Source organism: Phaethon aethereus, assembly GCF_964289735.1.
Source record: "Phaethon aethereus genome assembly, chromosome: 1".
In the NCBI taxonomy this organism is placed as follows: domain Eukaryota; kingdom Metazoa; phylum Chordata; class Aves; order Phaethontiformes; family Phaethontidae; genus Phaethon; species Phaethon aethereus.
Window position 1 is genome coordinate 67,556,435 of NC_138575.1, and position 26,415 is coordinate 67,582,849.

At 39.0% G+C, this 26,415-nt stretch overlaps 1 protein-coding gene across 1 annotated transcript; it reads left to right on the forward strand.

Annotated features, from left to right (window-relative positions):
• Positions 1-207: 207 nt before the first annotated feature.
• AMN1 (antagonist of mitotic exit network 1 homolog) lies at positions 208-24,632 on the forward strand (the record flags this gene model as incomplete). The annotated part of the gene is made up of 7 exons (XM_082010095.1): positions 208-1,048; positions 8,764-8,896; positions 13,179-13,323; positions 16,018-16,235; positions 20,663-20,719; positions 23,810-23,921; positions 24,559-24,632. The coding sequence occupies exons 1-7, from the start codon at positions 807-809 to the stop codon at positions 24,630-24,632; spliced, it is 981 nt and encodes a 326-aa protein (XP_081866221.1). The 5' UTR covers positions 208-806.
• Between the last annotated feature and the right edge of the window lie 1,783 nt (positions 24,633-26,415).

Consider the following 26,415-nt stretch of genomic DNA (forward strand, 5'->3'; position numbering starts at 1 on the left):
GGCCTGTGCTGACTGAATAGAATTACAAAGGTAAATATTCATTGATGTGCTTGAGGTGTCCCAGTCAAACTGGGCATATCCAAGTGATTTTCCTTTAGGGGGCTTTATAGCTTATGCTATAAGGCTATGATATGAATTACCCAATTACTTATTAATGCATATTTCTAGTTATCCAATAATAAAAAAGTATATTTTGTAGGTCTTGCAGCCCCATCATCCTTGTGGTCTAACTGTTAATCCAGATGTTTCAGTTGTTGACTTCAGCAAAGTGATCATGCATCATCAGCAAGCTGTGTTTCTCTTAGATAGGGATCCTTCAGTTAATTTTGTGACAACAGAGGTTTCCTCATCTAAGTCGATCACTTGTTCTTTTTAGTAGGGGTAGGTGAGGGGTCTTGGGTCTGAAGAGAATGATGCAGCAATTATACGCTAATAATGTTGTTGGCTCCTAAGGACTGTGTGGTCTCTAGTTATATCACACTATCCAGGCAGAAATGTAAAAAGACAGAAGGAAAAAAAAAAGAAAACGAATTGTCAGTATGAAGATCTGGCATACAGCAAACTCTTATCTGTGCAGATAATGGAGATTAGGAAAACCGCTGCTGTGGTATGACTCCACTGGTGGCAGCAATGAGGGAAACGGTGGTTAAAACAAATGTGCCCCTTGCTTGAAGGCTCCAAACGTCCCCAACCTCCTTCTTCCAGGCTTGGGAAAATACTCTGTCCTAAATATTAAGCGCTGGAAGTAGGGAGACAGCCCCTTTGTGCGAGATTTGGGAGTTTCTCACAATATTTCCGGCCGCTTCATGAGGCACTCCTGTCGCTTCCCGCCACAACCGCTGAGGCGATCGCCTCAAGGCGGGCCGGGAGCAGGACTACATCTCCCGTCATGCTCACATACCGGAGGGAGCCGCCGCCATTTTGGCACGGTCCCGCGGAGCTATTGGGTCGGGGCGGTGCCGCGTTCCCCGCTCCTCGCCGCCGCCATGAGCCGCCTCGGCGGTGGTTGGGACGGCGCCGGCGAGGAAGTCCAGCTCCTCTTGGACCTGTGAGTGCCACCTGGACACCCTCCCCCTGGGCCTGCCTGCCCCCTTTCCCTCCGGGAAGTCCGGTGGGTTGAGGGCCGGCCGGGCGGGTCAGACCGCAGCCCTCAGCGGGACCCCGGCCTCGAGTAAACGCAGCGCCACCGAAAGCAGCCGCGGGGCCCTCCTGTGGGCTTGGTCAGGGAGACGGGGCAAGGGACAGGGTTTGGCCCACCTTTGGCCGGGGTGGTAGAGTGGGTGGCAGCTGTGGTGGTAGGCCAGGTGACATGGCTTGGCAGAGTTCAGTGGGAGCTACAGGAGAGTTGGCAGGGTTTGATGGGGTGGAAGGTAGGTGATGGGAATTGGCAGAGGTGACAGCCTGGGAGGAGTTACAGGACAGGTGGCAAGGTTTGCAGGAGTGATAGAGTTTGGCAGGTACACAATGGGATGAGCCCTGACAGATCTGGTTTAGGATCCCTGGCTTCACCTGGCCTCAGTGAGTTCACTGAATGGTGTTTCGCTTTGAATTTTTCATTATGTCAAACTTCCTTTGTGTTTACGAGGGAGCTAGAGACAGTAATGGCTCAGTGTCCAGATGGAGGTCAGTGATGAGTGGTGTCCTTCAGGGGTCTGTATGGGGACTGGTATTTTTTAATATCTTCATCAATGACACAGTGGGATCAAGTGCACCCTCAGCAAGTTTGCAGATGACACCAAGCTGAGCAGTGCAGTTGATATGCCTGAGGGACAGGATGCCATCCAGAGGGACCTAGATAAGCTCGAGGAATGGGCCCCTGTGAACTTCATGAGGTTCAACAAGGCCAAGCGCAGGGTCCTGCACCTGGGTTGTGGCAGCCCACAGTATCAATACTGGGATTGAGAGCGGACCTGCTGAAGAGGACTTGGGGGGTACTGACAGATGAAAAGCTGGACATGAGCCAGCAATGTGCGCTCACAGCCCTGAAGGCCAACTGTATTCTGGGCTGCATCCAAAGCAGTGTGGCCAGCAAGTCGAGGGAAGTGGTTCTGCCCCTCTACTCTGCTCCAGTGAGACCCCACCTGGAGTCCTGCATCTAGCTCTGGAGCCCACAGAACAGGAAGGACATGGACCTGTTGGAGCAGGTCCAGAGGAGGGCCACGAAAATGATCAGAGGGATGGAACACCTCTCCTGTGAGGACAGGCTGAGAGAGTTGGGGTGGTTCAGCCTGGAGAAGAGAAGGCTCCAGGGAGACCTTATTGCAGCCTTCCAGTCCTTAAAGGGGGCTTATAAGGAAGATAGGGCCTGTAGCGGTAGGAGAAGAAGGTAGATTTAGACTAGACCTAAGGAAGAAATTTTTTACAGTGAGGGTGGTGAAACACTGGAAGAGATTGCCCAGAGAGGTGGTAGATGTGCCATCCCTGGTGATGTTCAAGGTCAGGTTAGGACCTGACAGGGCTCTGAGCAACTTGATCTAGTTGAAGATATCCCTGCTCACTGCAGGGGGGTTGGACTAGATGGCCTTTAAAGGTCCCTTCCAACCCAAAGATTCTATGATAGGGATAAAATAATTGATTTGACAGATAAGAGAAAAACAGCTAGCAAACAATACAGTTATTCTTAGACTTTTATTCTTCTTTTAAGCACTGAAGATAAGATTATAGTTGCCCTGGTATAGCCAAAAAGTGTTTTATAGTTTCCTATAAAATACAATAACAGTGAAAACATTTATAATTTAAACGATTAATTGTTTAAACAGTAATGATCAGTAATGTACTCTGAGAATTATGAACCAGCTTTTTGAAAAGAATGCGATTAATAAGCTTTTCTCTCAAGAAAAGTTTAAAATTTTGTGTCAGTAAATGTAACTAAAAGATTTGGCGTAGCTCACATTGATTTCCATGTATCTGCATTGGTTTTAGAGTATTTTTTGCAAATTTGAACTAAGTAGTTGGTGTAGATTTGCAGGTCCCTGTTCAAGCATGGCTGCATTAGCCACTTTGTATCTTCAAGAGAAAAAAATTAATCTTAAGTTTGTACTAAGTTTTTTAGATACAACTGTTTTTATGTACTAGAGTATGTGCTGTCAATCTTTCTCCTTCAGGATGAATTGCCAGAACATTTATCCAGTGGCCAAAATCTAGGTGTCATGATAAGTATGTATTTAGCACATAGCTGAAGTGTGTGCCATTGCATGACAAGGGATTGCTTGCCCATTCACATGACTCAGTGGGCATCCATCATAGAAGAGGGAACAGTCAGGTGGGAGGTGCACACATAGCTCCCCAAAAGGCTTAGAAAGTCTATTTGACTCACCCTAGCCAAAGTTAAGGTGCTGTTTCATTTGGGATCTCGGTAAGAAAGGCGTGGGCTCTCAAGGCTAGTTAACTGGTTTGTTGCATAAAGAATAGTAGTAGTAGAAAACATGATAGCAGCCTTATGTCCTTTCTGATGCTGAGGACCCCAGCTATCAGAGCATGTGACAAGCCCCTTCATGTTGATCAGCATGCTGCACAGATCCTGTCTGTGGTGAGGTTCACGCTCATTGTGATCTTTAGAGCTTTGGTAAGATTTTTTGTTTAGAAGTAAACAAGTATTCTTCATTTCTGCAGTCAAGCAGAGGAATGTTACATGTATATACGCTGTTTAATCTCAAGACAAGACAAAGAAGGTGGGTGGTGTAATGTACTTGTACATGTGCTGAGTCAGAGCTGTGTACAGGCTTCTCTGTTACAGTATGTCAGCCAAGTTCATCCACCAGTCACCGAGGTATGGTGAAGGCATTTCATTCTTACACATCTCCAGAGGAATGAGTTAAAGGCGATCATGGTGTGTGCTCAGGTTATGTAATGGACACTCATGCTAACATACAGGTCTCTGCAACCAAGGCCTGTGGTTAAACTCTGCCCCAGGATTCTGCTTGAGATCGCTCTCTCCTCATTGCAGTGTCTTCTGCAGTGACCTGCTACAGATGCCCTTATTACACTGTGCTAATTTTAGTGGTTTTTTTAATGTGCTTCCACATTGGAAATCTTGCTTCTTTCCTTGGTTAATAGAGCCTCAATATTTTAACATCTCTAGAGTTTTTAATCAGTATGAGTTTAATTTGCTGTGATTTGGTGGCATTCTGGTGCCAGACAAGATTGTGTTGCAAAAAAAATTTTTCTATAGGGACTGTAGAGCTGTGGCTATATGCTAAATCTAATTTGGCTTAACTCTAGGCTGCTGCTGCCCACTACCCTGAGCCACTTGTTTTGGCAGTATTATTTCTGTGACCTCACAGTTCTAGTAATGGGAATTTTCATTCACATCAGATGCCAAACAGCTCGCTGTGCAACTGTAAGTTTCAGAGCCAGCATGAGGGAGGCACAGTAAAAAGTGCTTGGGGAGACAAGGCGGGGTGGAACTAGCCTTTTCAATCTCTGGACTTTACATTTGGTTAGAGTGGTGTATAATGACAGCTGGACTGCGAATAGAAATCAGTCACAAGGGTTCTGTCTTGCTAATACCTTTTCTCTTTTTATAAAGCTGAAACAGTACCCATACTTTTTTTTGCTGTGCATGATTAATCTGTTAAAATGATGTTTAAGATGTGCATTGCACTACATGCTTATGTTCTCATGATTAACCTTAGGTCTTAGACCTAGTAATTTCTCTTTATGTGTACTATGGCACTTGATACCATAAAAATTCCTACTTTTGGTTTTTTACATTACTGTATTAGTTCTGCTGCAGCAGTTTTCTATATTAATATAACAATATAATTGTTATACCAGTAAGACTAATACTTGAAACTAATAATTACACAACTTTTTAACAAAACTGTGTATTGTTTCTTGTCTTACACCAGTCAGGTGATGGCCATGTATTTATGCTAGGCTGCACTTTAAGCTTCTCACTTAGGCTAACCCTTAGGCTTATTGTTTAACTAGCAAAATTTACAGCAGGAACTAAAATCTGAAATAAATCTATTAATGTGTGGAGTAGTCCTTTTAATAAGGTCATTATTTTTAAGATCTCCAAACCTAACAGAAAGTGTACTTTTTAAGGTGTATCTGCTGCTTATTGGCCTTTGCCCACTGCCCCAGAAGAGAAATTAGCACTCCAAAGGTCACATGTGGAATAACATCATACTGGAAATACTTAGAAACATTCTTTTTTTTTTTTTTCTCAAGTTATATCATATATTAGCTTCTGTTTCCTGAAGTTAGTGTTCCCAAGATGGGAAATGACTAACTTACACGTACACTTCTAGCTGATGCAGTTTTAAGGCCAGTATGCTGAGATACATAAAATTTGTAGTTCATTTACATAATCATGCCTGGTTGAAAACTGACAGCGTAGGAGTTGCAGGACCTGCCAAATAGAGTGGATGCCTGGCAGAAACAATGCTTGCTGGAGAGGTGGAAAAGGCAGCTGGGGCAGATAACAGCTTTAGCTGTCATACTTTTTTAGGAGGCTGCCGTTACAAATCTCTCGGAGCCCTGGCAGGTATTTTAAGTTGACTTGTTAATGCCCAGACATGAGCTCAGAACCAAGAGAGTTATTACCATCAAAAATGAGACTCTTCAAGCAACACAAATGAAACATCCAATTTAAAGGTGTTTTAGTTAAGACTGTCACTACATGATAAAGAAGTGTGCCGCACATGTAAGTCATCACAAAAGTATGTAGTTACGTATTCCTTAGGTTTGATTGTTCCATGTGTCCTTGATAATGGTATCTGTTACAGAGGAGCTGTCTAACAGGTGGCCAGCCTATTGCAGACTAATGTGTCTTGGAAAACTAAGGTTTTACAAAGGCATCAGAACATTTGCAGATGGGTACATATGCATGAACAAAAACTGAGGACAGTAGTAGAGCATCAGTTTCAAAACAGAGCTTACTTTTATGGTCTTACTATGAACATAAATTATCCAACCCTAAAAAATGAAGGAAGATGTATCTATTTTGTTACTTGCCATTGAACCTATTTTAATATCTGTTCTTCTGATTCCTTTCTTCTTTTGATGTGTCCCACTTCAAACATCTGTTCTGCTATTCTGTTTCACGTGACTTAACTTAGTATAAGCTGCACCTTCATGTAAGTTACACTATTTGTAGAATAATTAGTCATAAAGATCTAATTTCTGCTTTATGTATTGGAAATGTACATGTTTGCCCTGTCATAAAGCTGAAAGTTAAAGATCATAGGCCTTTTCTGTTCTGTACCCCTTGACACATTTGGAACAAATGAGTGTGCCATTTGACACTTTGTAGACAACTCTGAACTATAAACAGCTGGTGTAACAAGTCTGATAATATGGAACAGGGAAAAAGCAGTTTGAGATTTTGAAAGAAGGAATGGTCTTTTATCAGGTCATTACAGGAGTAGAGCAGTACTCGGTTTTCCCTGTCCATGAAAACATGATTCATGGTTTCTTTCATTAAATTACGCTGGGGAAGAAAACTCTGGCAGATGAATGCATTATACTCATTACTTACCAATCTTGGGTATTGCTGTGTGTATCCAGATCACATAAAAGTATAGATGCCAGCTATGGGAGAGAGAGTTACTGTGCAGTTACAGTAACTGCTCTGAGTTTACTAGTAGGGTGAGTTAATGGCAAAATGTTGATTCTACAAAAGCAAAATGTTTTGTAGGATGGTAATGTTTCCTTTCAACATTTTGGGCAGGATTTAAAAAGAAAAATTGGCCTAGGGAATCTAATTCAGGTAGCTATGATTAATAGATAATAGAATCTCCAATTCAAAGCACTCCATTGTTTTTGTGGACTCATGTTAGGTTTCTAAGCAAGAGGTGGACAGTGGGGAGTTAACCTTCCCCCCCCTGTTTCAAGTCCCTCTGTTTTAGCTTTTCTATAATGTAATGCTTTTTTTTTTTGTCTTGGTGTTTCCTAGACAGGAAAATGTTGCCTTATCAGTTATATCTGGATGTTTGTTAGCTTCAGTCTAGTTTACTCCCTCCTAATTTACTGAGGGACTTTGTTTTTTGATAATAAAATCTCCTTTCAGAGAGTTGCAATTCATTCCTTTAAGGACCAGCAGTTGTCTTTTAGTGTATTAGTGAGTGGTGATTGCTCTGAAGGTCAGTATGCTCAGGATGCTAAGAAGCCGTTCATAAACCCTTCCCAGAGTTGCTTCTGGTGTTTCAGTAAGCCTGCGATTTGTAATTTAAAGTTGCAGAGGTTGGGACATTAACATTTTATGTATCCTATGATACATTGAAGTGCCTTAGGAATCTTAAAAAAAAAAAAGGATTGCATGATTAGTGTCGCTGTGTAGTACTCAATATTGCGTAAGTGAAAACTCTTCTATGTATTTGACCTTGAAAAGCATTATTTCAGGTGTTCCGCCTGGGTACTATTCCACATATATCTGTATAATACTGATCTCTCTGTTTTATTTTGCTTCTTGTTCTTCATGTTTTATCCCAAAAAGCTCTCTTCCATCTGGAGTATCTTAACGTATTCTGACTAAAATGATCCCTTTTTGTTGCATTCACACAAGTAAAGTTCTAGGATTTCAAATCCTGTCTTAAAGCATCACCCAGCATTCTGTGATATTAGTAGGCCTATTAATATTTATTTCTGCCTAGTCCTTCCTTTTCAGATGAATACTTAAGCGCTCTGGGTCTTTGAGATTTGTTTGCCATTACTTATGCAGCAGTATGTCATGATGGAAACTGCGTAAGTCAAGTTTTGGTATCTGGCAAAGGGAACAGGTTGCTCAGAACAGGGAAACAATTTTGACCCTTAATACAAAAGGTGCCTAGAGAGCAGGATGTTTATGTATAGAAAATGCAGTGTACATTGGCATTATTGTTAGTTCAAAATCTGTAGCCCGGTGTGTATAATAATCAAGTTGTTTCCTTCAGGTTGATAAATCATTCTGATGAATAAGCATGTGGGGAGAAGGAGGCCTAAAATACTGCTATTAAAAAAAGGAATGGCTATGCTGAGTCAAACCAATCAGTGTTTCTGATTGTAATAGGATTTCCAACAGCTGTATGAGAACCTTCCTTCTCATCCCAGGGCAGCTTAATTTCTTGAAGAACCACTGCTGATGAGGCTTTTTGAATACCTTGTAAAAATCCAAATGGGTTCACTTTCCCCTCTATATTATATTTTCCATGTGTCCACTAGTTATTTTATCTGTCTAGTCTACTTTGTAGGACTACGAGCTTGTTGATCTGTGATTTCCTGGATCCCATAAAGACAGAAACATTTCTGCCTCAAGTTACAATACTCAGTGATCAGATCTAGTTTTAAGCACAAGGTTAAAAGTGTTGAGCACAGGGTTACACAGCACAGTTCATGTTAAAAGAGCACTACAAACCAGACAGTGAATAAAATACTATATCTGAAAATACCTCCTTAATGTTTTTAACAGAGGTGAAAGAGAAGTATCCCTTCTCTGGCACTAGCTGTCCCAACTAAAGATTTTACTGCCTACTGAGCCTTTCACCAGGCTTTTCTTAGAGCTCTTGTGAATGTACTACCAGCAAACTAATTTTCTGAGCTGGGTTGGTAATCATAGTGAATGAGGCTAATTTCTGCCTATGGTTAATTGGGGAACACTTGCACAGAAGGATCAGCTGATTGACCCCAAAGGGCAATAACTGGTTTGGTGGTAGCATGGAACAACTGGATCTGGTAAGGTTTGAAGGCAGCATAGCTGGATGTAGAAGATGACACCTTGATTATTCTAGTTCTAGTATGTAATGCCTTTTTTGACTGTACTGTAACTTTCCTTTATTTCAGATGCCTTCAAAGTCTGACAAAGAACCTTTCCAGATATGCTGCAGATATTAAGTCATTACCACCCAACATAAAGGATAAACTGATTAAATTAATGAGTAGGCAGGGGCAAATAACTGATTCAAATATCAGTGAGGTAAGAACCCATTCAAAACTATTCTGTCTGTTCTAGTTAATACACAAGGATGAACTAAACTGAAACTGTCTACGTGAGACAACGGATAAATTCAGACCTGTTTACTCTGTATATGCACTTTTTTTTTCTTAAACTCTATAATGCTAATAGTCCTGTATTAGTAGTGATAAGACTACGTTTGTGGTGACATGTAAATTAAAAATGTTCTCCCTTCAGTGATAATTGACTTCTGTGTAATCAGCTGACATAAATGATCCCTTTTTAGTATGGGAAACTAGACTCTTAGGGCAAACCACTCTCTTCCTGAATGTAGTATGTTTCAAGAAGCTAGTGCATAATTTAGTAATGAAAAGATTTCAGGAACTTGTTACGTTCATTTGACATTACGCACGTGATCTCCATATAAATCTCAAATTAAATCTTGTTTCTTTGAAATATGATGATACTAAAACTAGAAATTGATCAAATTCTTTCATCCCTTTTGCCCACTGATGTCTGTCAGTGTTTCAAAATGGAACCTGTTAATGACTTTTCTTTAGCTGTAAATTCAGGAGCATGTCTGTTTTGGTATCTATCTACTGTTATCTAGCCTCTGTTATTTAGCCTCAAAGGGAGGCATGAGAATTAAGGAAAGCTAAAGGCTGGCCTTGGTGAAACAGAAAATGAATCACTCCCTCTTCATTGCTGCTTTGACCTGTAACTCAGAAGAGGCAAATAGTATCAGTTTCCTGGAGTCAGAATAGTGAAGTCAAGACTAGAGGCAGAATCAGAAGTACTGTGGAAAACTCATGAACAAAAAGTTTTATCTTTAATATGCACCATTTTTTGACTGTAAAAAATAAGTCTTTAAGTAAAGATCAGTCTCTCATTCATTTATCTTATTTTGGCAAATTTGAGTTGACAAAACTTGGTTTTGGCTATCTTTTCAGTAAGTAATCTTTTCTAAGCATCCTAAGAGACGCATATAATTAAAACCAAATGAGTGTGTGTGGAAGTGCATAAAACTGTCAGGATGTCTTTAGTCTGGAAAGAAACTAGAGACTTTAAATTGTAACCTTTCCTCCATCTCTTTGCAACATCTCATCTGTTTTTGTCTTCATTCAGCAGTTGATCAGTGCCTTCTCTTGGAGCCTATTTTCCATCTGTCACTGGGATATTCTGTTCTGGTTCTTCTTCTCATGTGTTTTTCCTTTCTCTGTTCCTGCAATTTCCTGCAATTATATCATTATCTGTCATCACTTTTCTTGGGCATGTTATACCTTAACTTTCTTTGCTAACAGTTTCCAGGTTTATCTCATTTGCTTTTTTAAAAAAATGCTACCCACCTCTTGGGTTCTGAATTCATACTGTTTATTCATACCATTTAGCTCTTCAGTTTTCCTGTTCTTTCCTCTTGCAGATATTCTTGTTGCTTGGCATAGCAAAAATGGCTTATGGTAAAACATAAGCTAAACCAAAAATGGTTTAGCCCTTATTATTACTTGCTCAACATCATGTACAGCCGAAGTATTCTACGTGGCACATTTGCAATGTCTCAGTTAGTCTTCCATATGGATAAGGAATTTTTTGTTTTTGCTACTGCTTCCCTCCTGCCCTGTTCTTTCATAGTGTCCACAGTATTGAGGCTAGGTCCGTTCTCTTGCAGTTTTCCAGGTTATGCTGTCTCATCTGCTTTTATGCATGTCCTTTCTTTGGTGGTGTTTAAGTGTTTTGCTTAAAGTTAAATTTCTTACAGTTGAAATTCTATTAACCTGCACTTATGTATAAGCTTCTGTTTCATCTCTTACCTCCCTATTCTTGCACAGATTTTTGTTATCATTCATTTTTTTTCCTTACTCTGCTTTTTACTTGGAGCAGCCTTCCATGACACGCATACTAAACTACTTATTCCAACTCACTTTTACCATAAAGATCTATAAAACCGTTCAGCATTTGTCCACAGGATATAAATCTATACTTTAATCGCCTGTACCCTGCATCCAAACAATCCTTATTTTAACTGAAATTCCGTCTTCTTTGAGACAGATTAGATCTTAGTATATGCAGTCAGTCAATGTGAATCTGTGAATAACAATAGAAAGCAAACCTCTTAAGTAATACCTGAGCATGTGAAGAATCACGGGCTAGGGAAGCTTAATACTTCTGCTGCTTTAAATAGGTGGTATTCTGATAGTACTGTTGCTTCTCATTTAGACTTTCTTGCATCTAATGGTTCTTCTTGTAAGATTTTTTCATGTGGCTTCAAAACCAGCACTTTGCTCACTTTTGTTGTGTCCTAGGCGATTTGGAATTGTGAAAGAAAGCCAACAGTCAGGGAAAGCATCTTGAATAAATGTTGATGGTCACTTTGGCTTTAAGTACGTCATCTCTGAGTTTGGTTGTTTTAGTTCCTTAGATAGGAATTCAGAAATATGAGTGAAATAAGAGCTGAATGTTATCATGTGAAAACTACTCACAACTGTATTACAGGATTTGTTGGTGGTTTTGTGGCCAAAAGAGTTGTATTTGAGGCTTTTAGCATTTGGGGAAAAAAAAGCTGTCAGAGCTGTCTGAGGTCTGCCATTCATTTTGCAGGAAGGTAGCAATTATAATCTACTAGAAGTTTTTGCTTTTTCTTCTCAAAAGGCTTATTTGACTTTATCAGTAAAGATTTTTGCATCTTATATGTTTGCAGAACAAAAAAACAGTATTCCTTGTAACATGGTGGTGTTGGGTTGGTCGTTGGACTTGATCTTAAAGGTCTTTTCCAACCTTAATGATACTGTGATTTTTATTGTACCTGTTAGAATGGCGAACCTGAGAAAGGAATAGGCCTTGTTGTGGTTTAGCCCCAGCTGGCAACTAAGCATCACACAGCTGCTTGCTCACTCCCACATGGTAGGACGGAGGAGAGAATTGGAAGAGTAAAAGTGAGAAAACTCATGGTTTGAGATAAGGACAGTTTAACAGGTAGAGCAAAACAAAGAATTCATTCACTGCTCCCCATTGGCAGGCAGGTGTTCAGCCATCTTCAGGGAAGCAGGGTTCCATCATGTGTAATGGTGTCTTGGGAAGACAGACGCCATAACCCAAACATCCCTCCACCCCTTCCTTCTTCTTAGTCCCAGCTTTATATACTGAACATGATGTCATATGGTATGGAATGTCCCTGGCTGTGTCTCCTTCCAGCTTCCCATGTACCCCCAGCCTTCTTGCTGGCAGGCCAGCATGAGAAGCTGGACTGTCCTTGACTACTTAGCAACAACTCAAAACATCAGCACCTTATCAACATTTTCTCATCCCAAATCCAAAACATAGCCTCACACTAGCTTTTATGAAAAAAATTAAATCTATCCTGGCTGAAACCAGGACAGCCTTTAACAAGCCTGTCAGCTGTGCTATTATCTTTGATGGTGTATGGAAATTTACCGTATGTTTCTACCCTTGTGAGTTAAGGAAGGAAATGACAAGCTGAAGGGAGTAATATAATGTAATGTGAAAACCTGACCTAACACTTGCCTGTTGATGTGAAGGACAGCTCAGCAAAGGTATAGATTGTTTGCACAAGAGGGGGCTATAAACCGTATTTATTAAAAAGTAGTGAGAATCCTTGAAAATTAAATTAGAGGTAAGATACATGGCTATTGTTACTAAAATTTGGCCTTCCATTGCTTTGGGTCTAAATGTCATAAATGCCCTCTTGGGGAAGATTTCATAAAAACTCCAGCCTATGGTCTTGTGGGAGTGAAAAAGCCTAGTTAATGAGGATTTGGTACCTCCTCATGGTATGATAATGAGATTGCTTATAAGAAAAAGAGTGTGTGTGTAGGTGAGAAGAATGCTCTGGGGCAAAATATCTTTCCAATATTACTCTTATCTGTTCAGCAGATTTAAGTTTGGATCACAATCAGTACTTTTTTACACTTCAGATTTCTGCCATCAAAGTTCTGCTAGGAAGTTTGAGGTTATTATCCTTGGTAAACATACCTGTGCTGGCAGAAACACTAGTGTTAGCAACTGTACCATTAAAATAGTACTTCCGCCGTTTAAATAGTGGTGTTAATGTGTTCCTACTGTAGATGTGGTCACAGAAACTGAACGTTCATGCTGTAAGAGATGAACCGTTGCAGCAAATATACCATATTTCCTTAGAGTATTTGGTTCCTAGGGGTGGCAACACCATTCTCTAGTGAATACTTTTAAAAAGTTCTATGTCTAATGTTACAAGTATTGTAGATAAAAATATGCATGTTCTATGACATAGCAGAGTTTGACTGACTGAAATGGTAGATTTTTGTTACAGGTATTGCACCCTGCTGTAGAGTCTCTAGACCTCCGAGACTGTGATATTTCCGATAATGCATTATTGCAACTTTATAACTGCAAGGAATTGAAAAAAATCAACTTAAATTCTTGCAAAGAGAACAGATTTGGAATCACTTCAGAAGGTATGTTATCTGTGTACAGATAACTGGGATCTTATTTCTGTTTTATTTTTCTTGTTAGATTGGAATAAACTGCAAAAAATATCTGGGGTAAATATTGCTTAAAAAAATCCCCAGTGCCACACCAGGACTAATTAAAAGTCACTTCAGTGGTGTAAATTATAGGCCTAGAACACTGATTATCTTATGAAAGCGAGCTATCAGGTTAACTCTCATGCTAAGTTTCTGGTAAAACTATGCTATATTTGATTGTATTTTCCACTTCATCTTAATTATTCCTTCCTCAAAAGTTGTTCCAGAGCCTTACCAGTGCCACTGGGGTTGAAGTTTCAGGCTTGTGATTTCCTAAATTACTACTTTTCCTCTTTTTTAACTAAATGTATTTGTTGTTAAATAAGCTTATAGCATCTTCTCTGACTTAAAAGACTTGACTTGCTTTAGGACTTTAGGATTTCAGGTGTTACTTTTAACATCCAGTTTCAAGTTGTATCAGGAGCTATTAGCTTAAAAGAGTTAAGCTTGCTGACTTTTGCTTCCCACAAGTTCTGTTTTTTCATTACACTTACTCCTTTGCTCCATCATTAACTCATCCTTATTGAAAGTTGAGGCAAAATATTAAATTAATATTGAGCTAATGTATACCATACTTTAGATCAGTCTTGGTTTGTATTTTCTTACTGCTGCATAGTGATACACTTATCTTTTTCCTTGAGTAATTGGTTAAACTTAAAAACAATTATTTTCTTCATTTTCAATGTCATCTCATTGTTACACTTTTTGACCCATGTGATATAGTTTGCGATGGTCTTCCCTCCGTGCCTTCACCTGTCCACTAGTTCTAGTCAGTTCTTAAGGTACCAGCTAAGCCTAGAGCTCTTTATGTATACTTTTCATTGATTTGGATAGAGATTCCCGATTACTTTGCAATTAAAACTGGGAAGTCAAGTTCTTTATTGGCAAGTTCCTAGTCCATCCAACTTTACTTCTTACAACTTGAGCCTTGTTTTTAACCTGAGAATTAGTTATGAAGCCTTTAATTTAAGCTGGAACAGCTCTTTTATCACTCACCTCAATTACATACAGAAAAGAGAGACCCCAAATGACCCCATTTTAAAGCAGTGTTACCTTTTACTAATTCAGTAACAGGTGTTTTGATTGGTTTCTTTGGGATTTTATGTTGGGGTTGGTTGGTTTGTTTTTGAGAAACCTGCTGGCTACCACATCCAGAAATACCTGAGCCTTCTCATTACTAGGAGACATTTGCTCTGTAGGTTGCACATGAAATGTTTAGTGTCCTTTAATACAATATCCAATAGTACTTACTTCTTTGTCAAATTCAACTACCACTGCTGTCTCTTCTGTCATTCTTTGCAAAGTGGTTCTGACCCAAGCAAGTAATATTTTCTCCATGTTTCTTTGAAGTTCTTACATAGTGAGATAAATGATTGAGTCCCAAACAAGATTCCAATTTAAGTTTACAATTTATTAAACGAATAGAGGCAAGCAAACAGCGCTGGGTGCGCCAGGAGTCTCCGCTCCACCAAGACGCACACCATACAGTTCCTGTTTTCGGTTTATATTCCTTACACTAATACATATTCATAAAAATGTGTTGGTCTTTACACATAAATTCCAGGAATAGGCGTGTTTTCTTTGGCACACTTGTTCTTCACTTTTTGGGGTCTTTATGACTCCCATCTGGTGGTCGGTAGATAAAGTAGGTAGTCTTAACACTTTGCGGTTATCTGCAAAACTGGTTTACATTAGCATATCAGGAACTAACAGACACATATCAGGAAGTTAGGAAGTTACAAATGTTCTTTCTTTTATATTTTCTTTCCTTTTTGTGGTTATACAAGGATATGCACACTCATGCTGTTTTAGCATTTTCCCATATTGACACGAATCAGATAAACACATTTCGCAATAGTAACATATCTTAATGACATTCAACTTTTTATTTCTATCTGTCCAGAAGTGATGTAATTTTCTGTACAGCTGGAATCATCATGTTTTCATCATCCCCGAAATAAATTCCTTTCACTAATTGCGTCTGTAGTTCATATACTTTTAATTTGTTGACTACCTCCTGACACTTCTGTGCAAATAATTTGGTTATTACTAACTGTCAGGGCTCTGAGGGCACCAACAGACCCTAATAGCCATGACTGGTTTCACCTGCCATGCCCACCTACACCAGCTGCCCATGGACCTTCAGTCCTGGCCTGAGCTGTGCCATAGGTGTACCTGGTTCCTGTCCTGTTTCTGAATTATTGTTTTGATTTCTTGAGTTGACCTTGGACATGATCGCTTACCTTGCTTTTTGCTTGATACTCACTGCACTGTCACTGGGATCTAGCACTGTCAGTCTGCTTTCAAGCCATTGACCTTTTTTTGTGTTCTCGCTGAGGTGATACCTCGTGTATATAATATCTCTCAGGTATCCCTCTACAGCGCGGAAGGGAATTCAGCATTTAGAAATTTTTATCAACTCTAGTATTGTTCATTGTCATTTTCTTTTTCTCATCATTGAGTTAAAAGAAACCAACCACAAAATGATTTCCTTGTACAGAGTCTTGCTGGCATGGCATGAGATGAAAGTTGAACATTAATGACCAGGGGACAGCATACTGGATTCAGCATGGTGGTTATGTTAAAAAATGAATAATTCTTTAAATTGTTCTGTTTCTTTGACAGGTGTCATAGCACTGGCCTTATCCTGCCCTTACTTGCGTGAAGCCTCTTTTAAAAGATGCTGTGATATAACGGACAGTGGAGTTCTTGCTCTTGCGCTCAACTGCCGGTTCCTACAAATAGTGAACTTGGGCAGCTGTTCAGGCATCATGGATGCATCTCTGCAGGCACTAGGAGAAAACTGCAAATTTCTTCACAGTGTGGACTTTTCATCTACTCGGGTAACTATGGTGCCAGTTGGCTCATTGACTTTTGTTTATTTTTTTAAGATTGTCATGATAAAATTGAAAGGGGATCTTTTTAGCTCTGCTGTTGACAAGATTGAAGACCACAGTTCACTTCCAGTTTACTGCTCTCAAGGAAAAGGAAAGATATGTTTTGCATCTTGGTAACCAGAAAAATACACATTTTGGTGTTAAAGCATGTACTGTGGACCAAATACAAACTTTTGTTAGAATCTACCTAATATTGGAGATTTTTTTCCAGTATCTTTATTTAGTGCAATCACTTTCTTCAAGTTGTAAAGTAATCCAAATTATTTAATTTAAAGAAATTAGAATCTTGGACAGGTTATTGCCTGCTTTCACTTAGGATAAACTGACCTGAATAATAATATAGGATGTCAAACAATATAAACCCCTAGTAGGAGTAAGCACTCTGTAACTAGTTCTAGTTCAGGAGTGACTGTGCTTTCTGAATGGCTTGTCAGAGTTATGTTACGGAGTCAATATGAAAAGAATGACATTTAAAATGTCAGAAAGGGCTGGTAAGAGAATTTAACAACAGTTAATATTTAGCATGAGAAGGGGGAAGTCAGCTGCAACAGCAATACTGTAACATGCTTCATAATTACAGTAGGATAATGAAGTGGAGGAAAAGATTTTTTGCAGTAAGTGTAGCATTCAGTTTGTTGTGATGGTGAATGATTACTTTATGCTGAATATGAGACAAACACAGAGCATTGGTAATGAAGTGTCGGATCTGGAAAATGTAGCCAGCTCTTACTTTAGATGCTATTCTTCTCCTTTCAGTTTTTCCAGAAGTAGGGCATCAAAAGTAATTTGATATTTTCTTTGGTAATTTTTATTATTATCACTTAACTCTACAAACTTATTTCATTACTCTTTTTTTTTGTTCCCTTGCCTCTCTCTTCCTTTATGCAAAATAGCTAAGTTTCCCTGTATATGTTTTAAATGAGATGAAAACTTCTTGAGTAACTAAAGGTTTCCACATTTTTTTCCTTTATGATAATCATATAATGATAATAGACTAGAATTCTGTATTTCATTTGACTAAAAATAAATGGAAACATATACTAGATATAAATGCAATAAGTTTAAGATAAAGCAGAGAAACTATGGATGGCTCATGCCTGCAGAGGTTGCAAGGCCTAACCACATTCTTGTGTCTTTGATTGCCAGAATGCATACTAAAAGTATCAAGTGGAACTGGTAAACCTGCATGTAAAACAGTGAGAACATTGGAAATAAATTAACAGGCAAAGAAGGGCATGGCTCACTTGCAGGAACAAGGAAGCAGATGTGAGCTAGACTACAAAGGGGCCAAATGCCTCAAGGTGATGTAGCCATTTTGAAAATAGGCTCATCTGGTGACTGCAGAGATGAAGTACAGTAAGTAGAAGGTATAGAAGTGGTGCAAAATAACAAGAAATGGGGCAGGTGAGGCAAGGGAAGCATTGAACTAGGAAAGAAATGTAGCTCTGTCCCCTGTATGCACACGGAGAGTGTGAGTGGAAGCTTGGCCTGAAGAACTCTGCTGCACTGGCCCAGGACCAGATGAGAAATCTATTTGTTTACTTATCAGTATGCTTATGTTACCATTCTGAGGAGGTAGGTTTTATACATAAACCCTGTACTTACTGCTCTACTTCTAGTGTGCTCTAAATCCCAGCAGTGTTAACAAGTAGAAACACAGGCTCAAGAGTCCAAGTCCCTGCACTAATTAAACAGTACATTTCCTCTTTGAAGTTCATTGACTCAGTGTACAGCAAATAATTGTGGGAGGAGTCTTGCCTGAAAGGGCTATATAAACTGCAACAATTTTCTATATAGGGTGTGAGACAGTTTAGTTCTCTGCCAAATGTGTTGGCAAAAGTGAGTGTGTTGCGGGTTAGCTGTTCTATCTGTCCAGACACTCCTCATGTAGAACAGAGCTGGGCTGCTAAAGTACTTAACTGCTGGTACTGGGCTATGTAGCCTTTGTTAGAGATGCATACAGAGTTTGGTGACAACTGGTCTGTACCAAGAAGCTGATGTATTTGTGGCTTGATACTAGCTGCAGATGGTTTATCCCCAAAATAAGAGTGTATCCCTTGAAGAGAATGGGCAGATGTGACATTACAGACAATGCACATAGATACTCAATAGAGTGGGAAACAGTACTGCAACACTGTTGTAATAGCATAGCAGTGGTTACGGAGAGCTTGTACAGGCAAGCGAGGGGGCTTTGTTTTAATACAAAGCTGGTTTCATGCTCTCATGCTGTCATAACTATATACTCACAAGCATCAAGACAGTAACATTCAGATGGTCTCTCCAGTGTTCAGGCAGCAGCCAGGCAGTCTGGTCCAGGTTTGTTTTGATGACATGGAGTATAAGGGACACAGGCTGTCAAATCTTCATCACTTTACTTGGCTTGGTCTTTGGTTGGTGTCCCTGCCCATGACAGGGGAGTTAGAACTAGATGATCTTTAAGGTCCCTTCCAACCCAAACCATTCTGTGATTCTGTGGACTGCTTTTGGATGTGCCGTTTTATACCCTTTAGGAATTGACAGTGGTTATTCTCTTCATTCTGTCACAACCTGTTATAACAGTCCCTTTGGTAGGGATGGGCTTATGCTCTGTTAAAGATTCAGGTGACTTGAGTGCAGGGCTCTAAACATCTCCTGTGGCTGCTCTAATAGCAACCACCCAGGAGCAATAGGCAGCCCATTCCCTGGTAGACTTGCTACTGCCCAGGTATTTCTGGGTTTAGATTCAAATTCTTAGGTCCACCAGATCTATGTCTAGTGGCCAGCATTGTAAAGTTGCAAATAATGAATTTCAGCCTCAGCTATCGCAGCTTGTAAATGTCGTTTTATTAATAGCCAAAGCAATATTCCACTAAACACTACAATTATAGTGCAGCCAATTGTTGTACCAATAGCGAAACCAACTGATATATCATAAAAAGACATTAAAGCTTACAGTCAAGCGTCCTCAGCCAGGAAGTTGCCACCACACTAGTGGGTCCTTCAACTAGCTCCCGCCAGTGTTCCACTTTTATAAAGTATAGCATTACCTACGCGCAGCTATTAATTGTGATCTGGAATCAGGCCACAAGTCAGAACCTGTTGTGTGGTCACCAGTGCGGCTAACCACTAAGCATTCTATACAGCTTGTTCCAAGAGGAAGCACCGCTCACAGGAAACAAACTCGCTCACGACAGCTTTTGCAGTAACTTAGGCCTTACACTCTGGTCTGGGTCCTTACACACCTGCAGGAGTTACTAGCATTTATTCATTTAGTGCCTTTTGTCTCCTGGTCTGGGTATCTTCAGGAGATAAATGTGCTGTCATCTTGATGACCTGCTAAGCTAGGTACTGACAATACTTGTCATTCTTATAGGCCTTTATGAGCCTCCGTGCTGGGATGTTCCTGTCCATTCCTCATTCGCACTGATCTCCCCTTTCTATTGCAGTTCTGTACGGCAGGCTTGCAATAAGAGGGCCAGAAGGCGATAAGACAATTTGTGCAATGGGAGTAATCAAATCTTTAAACAGAAATGGAGCTTGTGGTGCTTGGATTCTAGCTGTCAAATTTGGCTGAGCTTTACTGTGTATATTTGATGACTACTATTCCTGCCATCTGACACAAGTTCTATGAAAAAAACTGTGTGACAGATCTGATATCCAGTCCAGCTTTAGAAGTGGGGAGGAAGTTTAATGTATTTCATTCCTGGAAGCAAACAAATAAATTGGCCTTTCTAAGGAAAGCAATGTCTCTGGTCTCACTTCTCTCTCTTGCAGGTAATCATTGCTTCGTGGCTGTCTATAGCAAATCACTTGGATAAACCTTTTAGTGCGAGTGTCTGACGACTGCTGTAAGACTGCTTATTTGAGGGATTTTTGTCGTATGTAACTGGTTTGCTTCAAGATAAGGAAAAGTAAGACAGCAGATAAAAGACTGCCATGATTACTTTTTTTTTTCCCAACCCAGGAAACTTCCTTCAGGAATATCTCCAGCTGTCCTAAAAAAGAAGAAAAATTGGTCTAGGTAGAGCATAAGTGCTTTAAAGCTTATAAATTGGAAGTGCCATGCTCTGACCATAATAGTGTACCCACTGTTAATTGAGACAAGGAAGCTGCAGCAATAGCGGTTACACAGTTGGAAACATCCGGGTAGAAAGCCAAGCTGGATCACATGGCAGTAAAACGCAACAGTGCTTAATAGACTGAAAAACCATACTTGGATAATTCTCTTCTACAAGCTTAGTTGTGAAGAAAATGCTGTAATGTTAAGTGTATTCAGTAACTGCAGGGAGGTGAATAAATTAATATAATTATTTTTTCCTGCTCAAATAGCTGTGTTTGGAAAAATTGAGCTTTAATCTATTGTGTTAATAACAATGTGTATTTTTTTTCTTTAGGTAACAGATGGTGGCGTTGTAGCACTAGTCAGTGGAACATGTTCAAAGAATTTAAAGGTAACTTAACCTAATAACAAAGAAATGAACAAAAGCAAATACCTGCATTTTTAATTATTATAAGTATTACTTCTGAGGGATGGTTTTTATTGAGTTTTGCCTTTGTGTACGCACTTGCCCTGATTTTAGTTACGAATTGAGTATTTTCTGTCTCTGTAGCAGTGCCCCAGACCTGCTTTTTGAGAACCTGTCTTTTCAAAATCTTTTTTTTTTCTGTTGAATGTAGTATGCTTATTTTAGCTTATGTTGGTTTAGAGAGCTGTATAATAAATACAAACAAATGCTTAACTTTTTCTCTTGATTCCTTTGGAGTTATTTCTTGATTCTGTTGAACACTGAGGCAGAATTTGTAGTGCAGGTAATTTTGTGGATTTAATCCATTTTCATGGGGTTGTTTTTTTTTTTCATGGATGGTTAGCACCTCTGCATAGGTAAATCTCTAACTCATGAAAGCAACTGTGAAAATGAAGTTGCCTTTGCATAAAGATTCTCTAGGCACTGAGACAATAATAAAGTGATGGAGAAGAGGCGTCCCATACTACTTAACCATAAATGATCTACTACTTTTCTGTAGAGCATCTTTCTTAGCTCTGTGTGTGTGTTTTTGCTTTCGTAAAGGCTTGTTCTGAATCCAAGCTGTTAATCTAGAGACTAAGATGGGAAACAAGTCATACTTTTTCTTGTTTATATTGCTTAGTAAAAAATTAACCCTAAACAAAATACCAAATCTGGGTCAGATGACAGTATTAATAACCTGGAAAAAAATCAAACTGTTATTGTTTTATTTGAAGGGTAAACAGATTTGGTTTTGGGTTTTTTCCGGTTGATTTTGTCTGTTTTGGACAATCTTTTTAGTCTTGATTAAGTCTTATGGTACAAGATGAAATTATTATTTTTCAGACCACAGCAATGACAGATTTTTTTTTTTTTATATACTAGAATTGACTTGAAAATATCTTTGTCTTTTAGCTGGTTACATCCTTAGCTATAGCAAAACTTTAGTTCCAGATTTGCTAAACAACTCTGAGACTGTGCAGATAGTCTTCATAAGACACTTCTTGTATCCAGCCTACAAATGTAAAGCAATGTGTTATCACTGTGATTTGGATTAGGTCACTCTCAGAAGTCTTCAGTACATATGTCTTAAAACAGAAATATTGTAATAAGTTTTCATAAGTTTAATAAGTTTTGGGTTTGCTATGGAGTAGAGTGGGGTTCTGTAAAGTTCCTAGAGGGTTTTGAACTATCTTCCATCAATGTTGGTATAATTACTCTGTCAGTATTATCGTCCTTCTTCTGTATTATTGCTGTCCACAGTTTGCAGAGAGCTATATTCTTGTGTGTAAGACCTTTTTCTTCAAACCATAGAAATGCAGTTCCATTTAACTTTAATAAAAATTTCCAGCTTACAAAATGTGGCCTTTGGTGTTTCCTGGTCACATTGCTGTAGTTACTATTTCTTTGAAAGTGCGTAGGATTTCTTTTGTGTGTGCTGCACATGGATACCTGTGGAAGCTGTACTAGAACAGGAAGAAGAAGTTAGGTAGTTTACATAAGACCTGCTTCATCTATAAGTGTTCAAGAAAGTAATGTTGAGGTGGTGAGCTTTGATTTCAGAAGAACTAATGGGAAATTTCAGTCATGTAGTACTGAATAGTAGTACGGATTTTGCTTGTTCATTTTCCTGTGCTCAATACTTGTTTCCATTTCCTTAAAAGCCATGTATTTAAGTGCTTTTGTATTTGTTTTTTTGGGTGTGGGTGGGGTTGATTGGGGGGGGGGGGTGTCTATGCAGTTTCAGTAAGGTGAAATTTAATGTTTTTCTGTGGAATGACAATTTTAAAACCAAAAGTTGTGTTCTATGAGTATAAAAAGCTAGAATGGTTTAGGTCTCTTGGTTTACAAGCAGTAAGAAAAAGAAATTTAGTAGAGAATATGGAATTACTTGCTGTAATCTCTTCTTCAGTGTAACTCTTCCATGTCTGTGTCACAATCCTCATACCTCTGTTTCATGTCATCGAAGTGTAAATTTATAGACAGTGATAGTGATCTAATGTCAGGTACACAGTGAAAAAAGTAGGATCTTAAAAATCTCAAACTCTAACTAGCAGGCAGATTTATAGATCTTTTTGCTTCATCCAGAGGCATTCAGATTCCGTATTTCACTTATTAAAATGAACTAAAAACTATACATATATCAGCTTTTGTATATCTTGCTCCTGTGAATACAGTTCTTGTTTTCTGTGTCATCATTCTGTACAAAGTTACATTTATTACAAAAGGTCCCTTTCATTTCTGTGCTCTTTCAAGATCCTTGGAGTTTATAATTTGGAAAGACACTCTTTCACAGTAAAACAATGTTGTGGGGTTTTTTATTTTTACCCTAGGATCCCCAAAGTATATTTTCCCAAATCCTGATTTCATTATATTTGATAGTATCTTTTCTGCATTTCTTCTTGTATGTTATATTTATTAATTAATATGTAAGGCAGTTTAGAGGGGGGGAAGTTGGTAATAATCTGTTAATATATTCTGAATTTATTCTTTCTCTAGCACATACAACAGGTACTAGTTATACAACTGCACAGAAATGAAGAAGAGAGCAGGTTTTAGTCTAGTCTTGGAAGAAGTTCTTAGACTTCTTTTAGGAACTATGTAGATAGATATTAGGAACTTCAGCAGAGACTCATGAATCCTGCCTGTTTTGGAAAACCTCAGAATTCAGTTTGGGTTCTGTTCTCCTGGACAGCAAATAGCTAGGAGAATGTGTGTCATAGGAAAACTGATGGGACTCAAACATTGTTGAGTCTCATTGAAGAGCTTTCTCAGTTGTCTTGAATGTTATAGGTGTTTTGGGAAAACTCAGGTTTGTGTTTTTAGTTTTGACACTTCATAGAAAAGCTGTTGTATTTCTCCTGAGGGTATTTTCCTGGTCTGCACAGGACCACATATGGGGTCAACGTACAGAGGAGTAGTAGGTCATAATTTCTTCTGCCTGGGAATCTCTGAAAATGGTTGGGCAAAGGAAAGCTCTGCCTCCAAATCTATGAGTGCTCTGACAGGCTTTTGTTACTACTATTTTCATAACAGGAGATCCACATGGAACGCTGTGTGAATCTGACCGATGTTGCTGTGGAAGCAGTCCTTACTTGTTGTCCGAAGATACACATTTTTCTGTTTCATGGATGCCCATTGGTGACAGGTAGATCAAATCATGCAGGGAGTAAGAAGAGTAATAACTTCCTGATAGTATCTTCTTGCTCTCTGGAAAAGCACACTGTACTTTGTAAACAATCCCAAACAAATAATAACTTAATAGATAAAATAATAGTCATATATTGAGATTTTCAAAGCAAGGTGAGAGTTGTGCTTTGAACATGGCAATCTTCAGAGAGGGATTTTTCTGTTGTTTTGGAGTTTAGATTTTTTTTTTCCCTCCCCCCCTCAACGCAGACCCAAAGTTGATGATAAGACTTCAGAGAAATATGTTAGCATATTAAAACCCTACTCTATTCCAGAAGTATGGAACAGCATCCATTCAAGAAACAGTGGAATGGAGTAGGACTAGTCAGCCTGAAAAAAACAAATTTAGCAGAGGTTATGATCCAGCTTGGGTTTTTTAGGTTGGGTTAGTTGATGATGCTTTGCAGTTATGTGATTGGAGAAAGAACTGAGTAGTTTTTAATTACTACAGGTATATCTGAAGTATGATATTGTAAATAGCAAGGCAAGCGTAAATGCAGATAAATAACTGAATTGTTTTGCTGTTTACCTCATTTCTGAACACCACCTATATATATTCTGAATGAATAACAAGAAATTCCTTGGTTCTTTTGCAGATCGTTCCCGAGATGTTTTAGAACAGCTGGTCATATCAAACAAAATCAAGCAAGTAACATGGACTGTTTACTGATTACCTGTCGTGTACATATGAGTGTAAAGTTTACAGATGAGAGCGCTCTTTCAGAAAACAAGGACCTTGGAGAAATAGCTGGTGACTTCTGTACCACCAGACTGCTTCCCTCCTTGTTCCCACCAGAGGTCTCCGTCGCCATTCCAGTCCTTGCCTGTGAGTCTGGGCTTTCCCATTGTCTTTCATTTAGAGCCGTGTCTGTCTTTGCATTGCTGATCATACTTCATTAAGAGGAAAGTCAAACTATAGTTCATATTGCATTGACATCACTCAGCCTCCTTGAAGTATCAGATTTGGCTACTACTTACCATCTTCTAGCATCTTAGCTACATATACAAACTCAATTTACGTAAGTCTCTGTTCTAAGGTTGTAGTCTGACAGAGTAGTTGCAACTAGAAGTACCAAGCCCAAACGTAGTATTAACACTTATGTGGAAGTGTCTGTAAAGTTGGGACTTGAATCTGACAAAAGTCAACAGATGGAACTGGTGAATGGAGGTGGCATTAACAGCAATGCAAATGTATTTTAAGTAGTAACACACAGTCTCCTTTCACTATCTACCTTTGATAGATCTGGAAGAAAAACTGTAGGTACTTTTCTTTCGAAGTCACTGATGCTGCAGGTTTCTGATTTTATTTACCATCAAATACTTGCTGGATTTTTACACATCTAAAAGTACAGTCTGTGAACATGTAAACATAAACTTACTTTGAAATTGTTGTGGTGACTTCACCCATTTCAGAGTAGTAGCTATGACCAATAAAAGAATCTTGTATGTGGGCAAATACTTATTTGCTCTGGCTTTTGCCTATGTTCCTGCATGAAAATCCTTTTAGGGAACAAAACGTTGGTCCTCATAAGTATAGCTGTGAGTGAAATAGGACCAAATTTAGTGTCTGAGTACACAAATCTCAGAATGGTAGAGTTCAGCAGAGCATATGCTCTGCTCTATTTGGTTTATTATATCTTCAGTGGCCTCCAGAAGCTGAAAATAATAACCATTTATGTATTGTTCTGTTGTAGTCAAAGGAAAAAAAAAAATTGAAGTGTAGAGTGAGTTTATTACATGATGGAGCAGTGGTCTCATCACAATTACAAGTCATGTTCATTGGCTTTCTTGAAACAGCACCTTCTATGATTTCTACAGTAAACTTTTTAAAATGCTAGCAATTTTAGCATTATCCAGAGCAGGTAGCACACTATGTTGATACTCTGCACCTGGAAGTAGCAGGGTTTAGCTAGGGTGGTCTTACATGGATCTGATGGCACTTAAAAACCCATGAGTTTAGGCAACCATAACGAATATGTTTACTTTGTAATATAATACTTGTCATAATCACTCTCATTTTAAGTGTTGCAGAAGTAAACCAGTCTTATACAAATCTATTTAAAGTTCAGGTCAAATTGCATGGTATGTAATACATGTTGCATCCAGTAACATTAAAGGATATTATGATGTCTGACTATAATCTCTGTTCTTCTGTTGATTATATGGTTTATGGAAGAGCCAAGTCCATCTAGAAAGCTTGTTCAAGTGTAACTGAAAGCACAATTTTCAAACTCCAGTGCCTAAATCCCTAACTCTTGTTGCATGCAGTACCATGGCTCAGCCCAGTGATGAATGTGTTCCTATGATACCTATAGCTATAACTGCACCAGTACAAACCATTCCTGCAAAGAGGAGGAGTTGATTTTGCTACATTAGCAACTAGCATCTGAAGACTGTAATTGCAGCAAATCCTTGGACCAGATAGAGAACCTAATCTACCATGTCTTAACAAG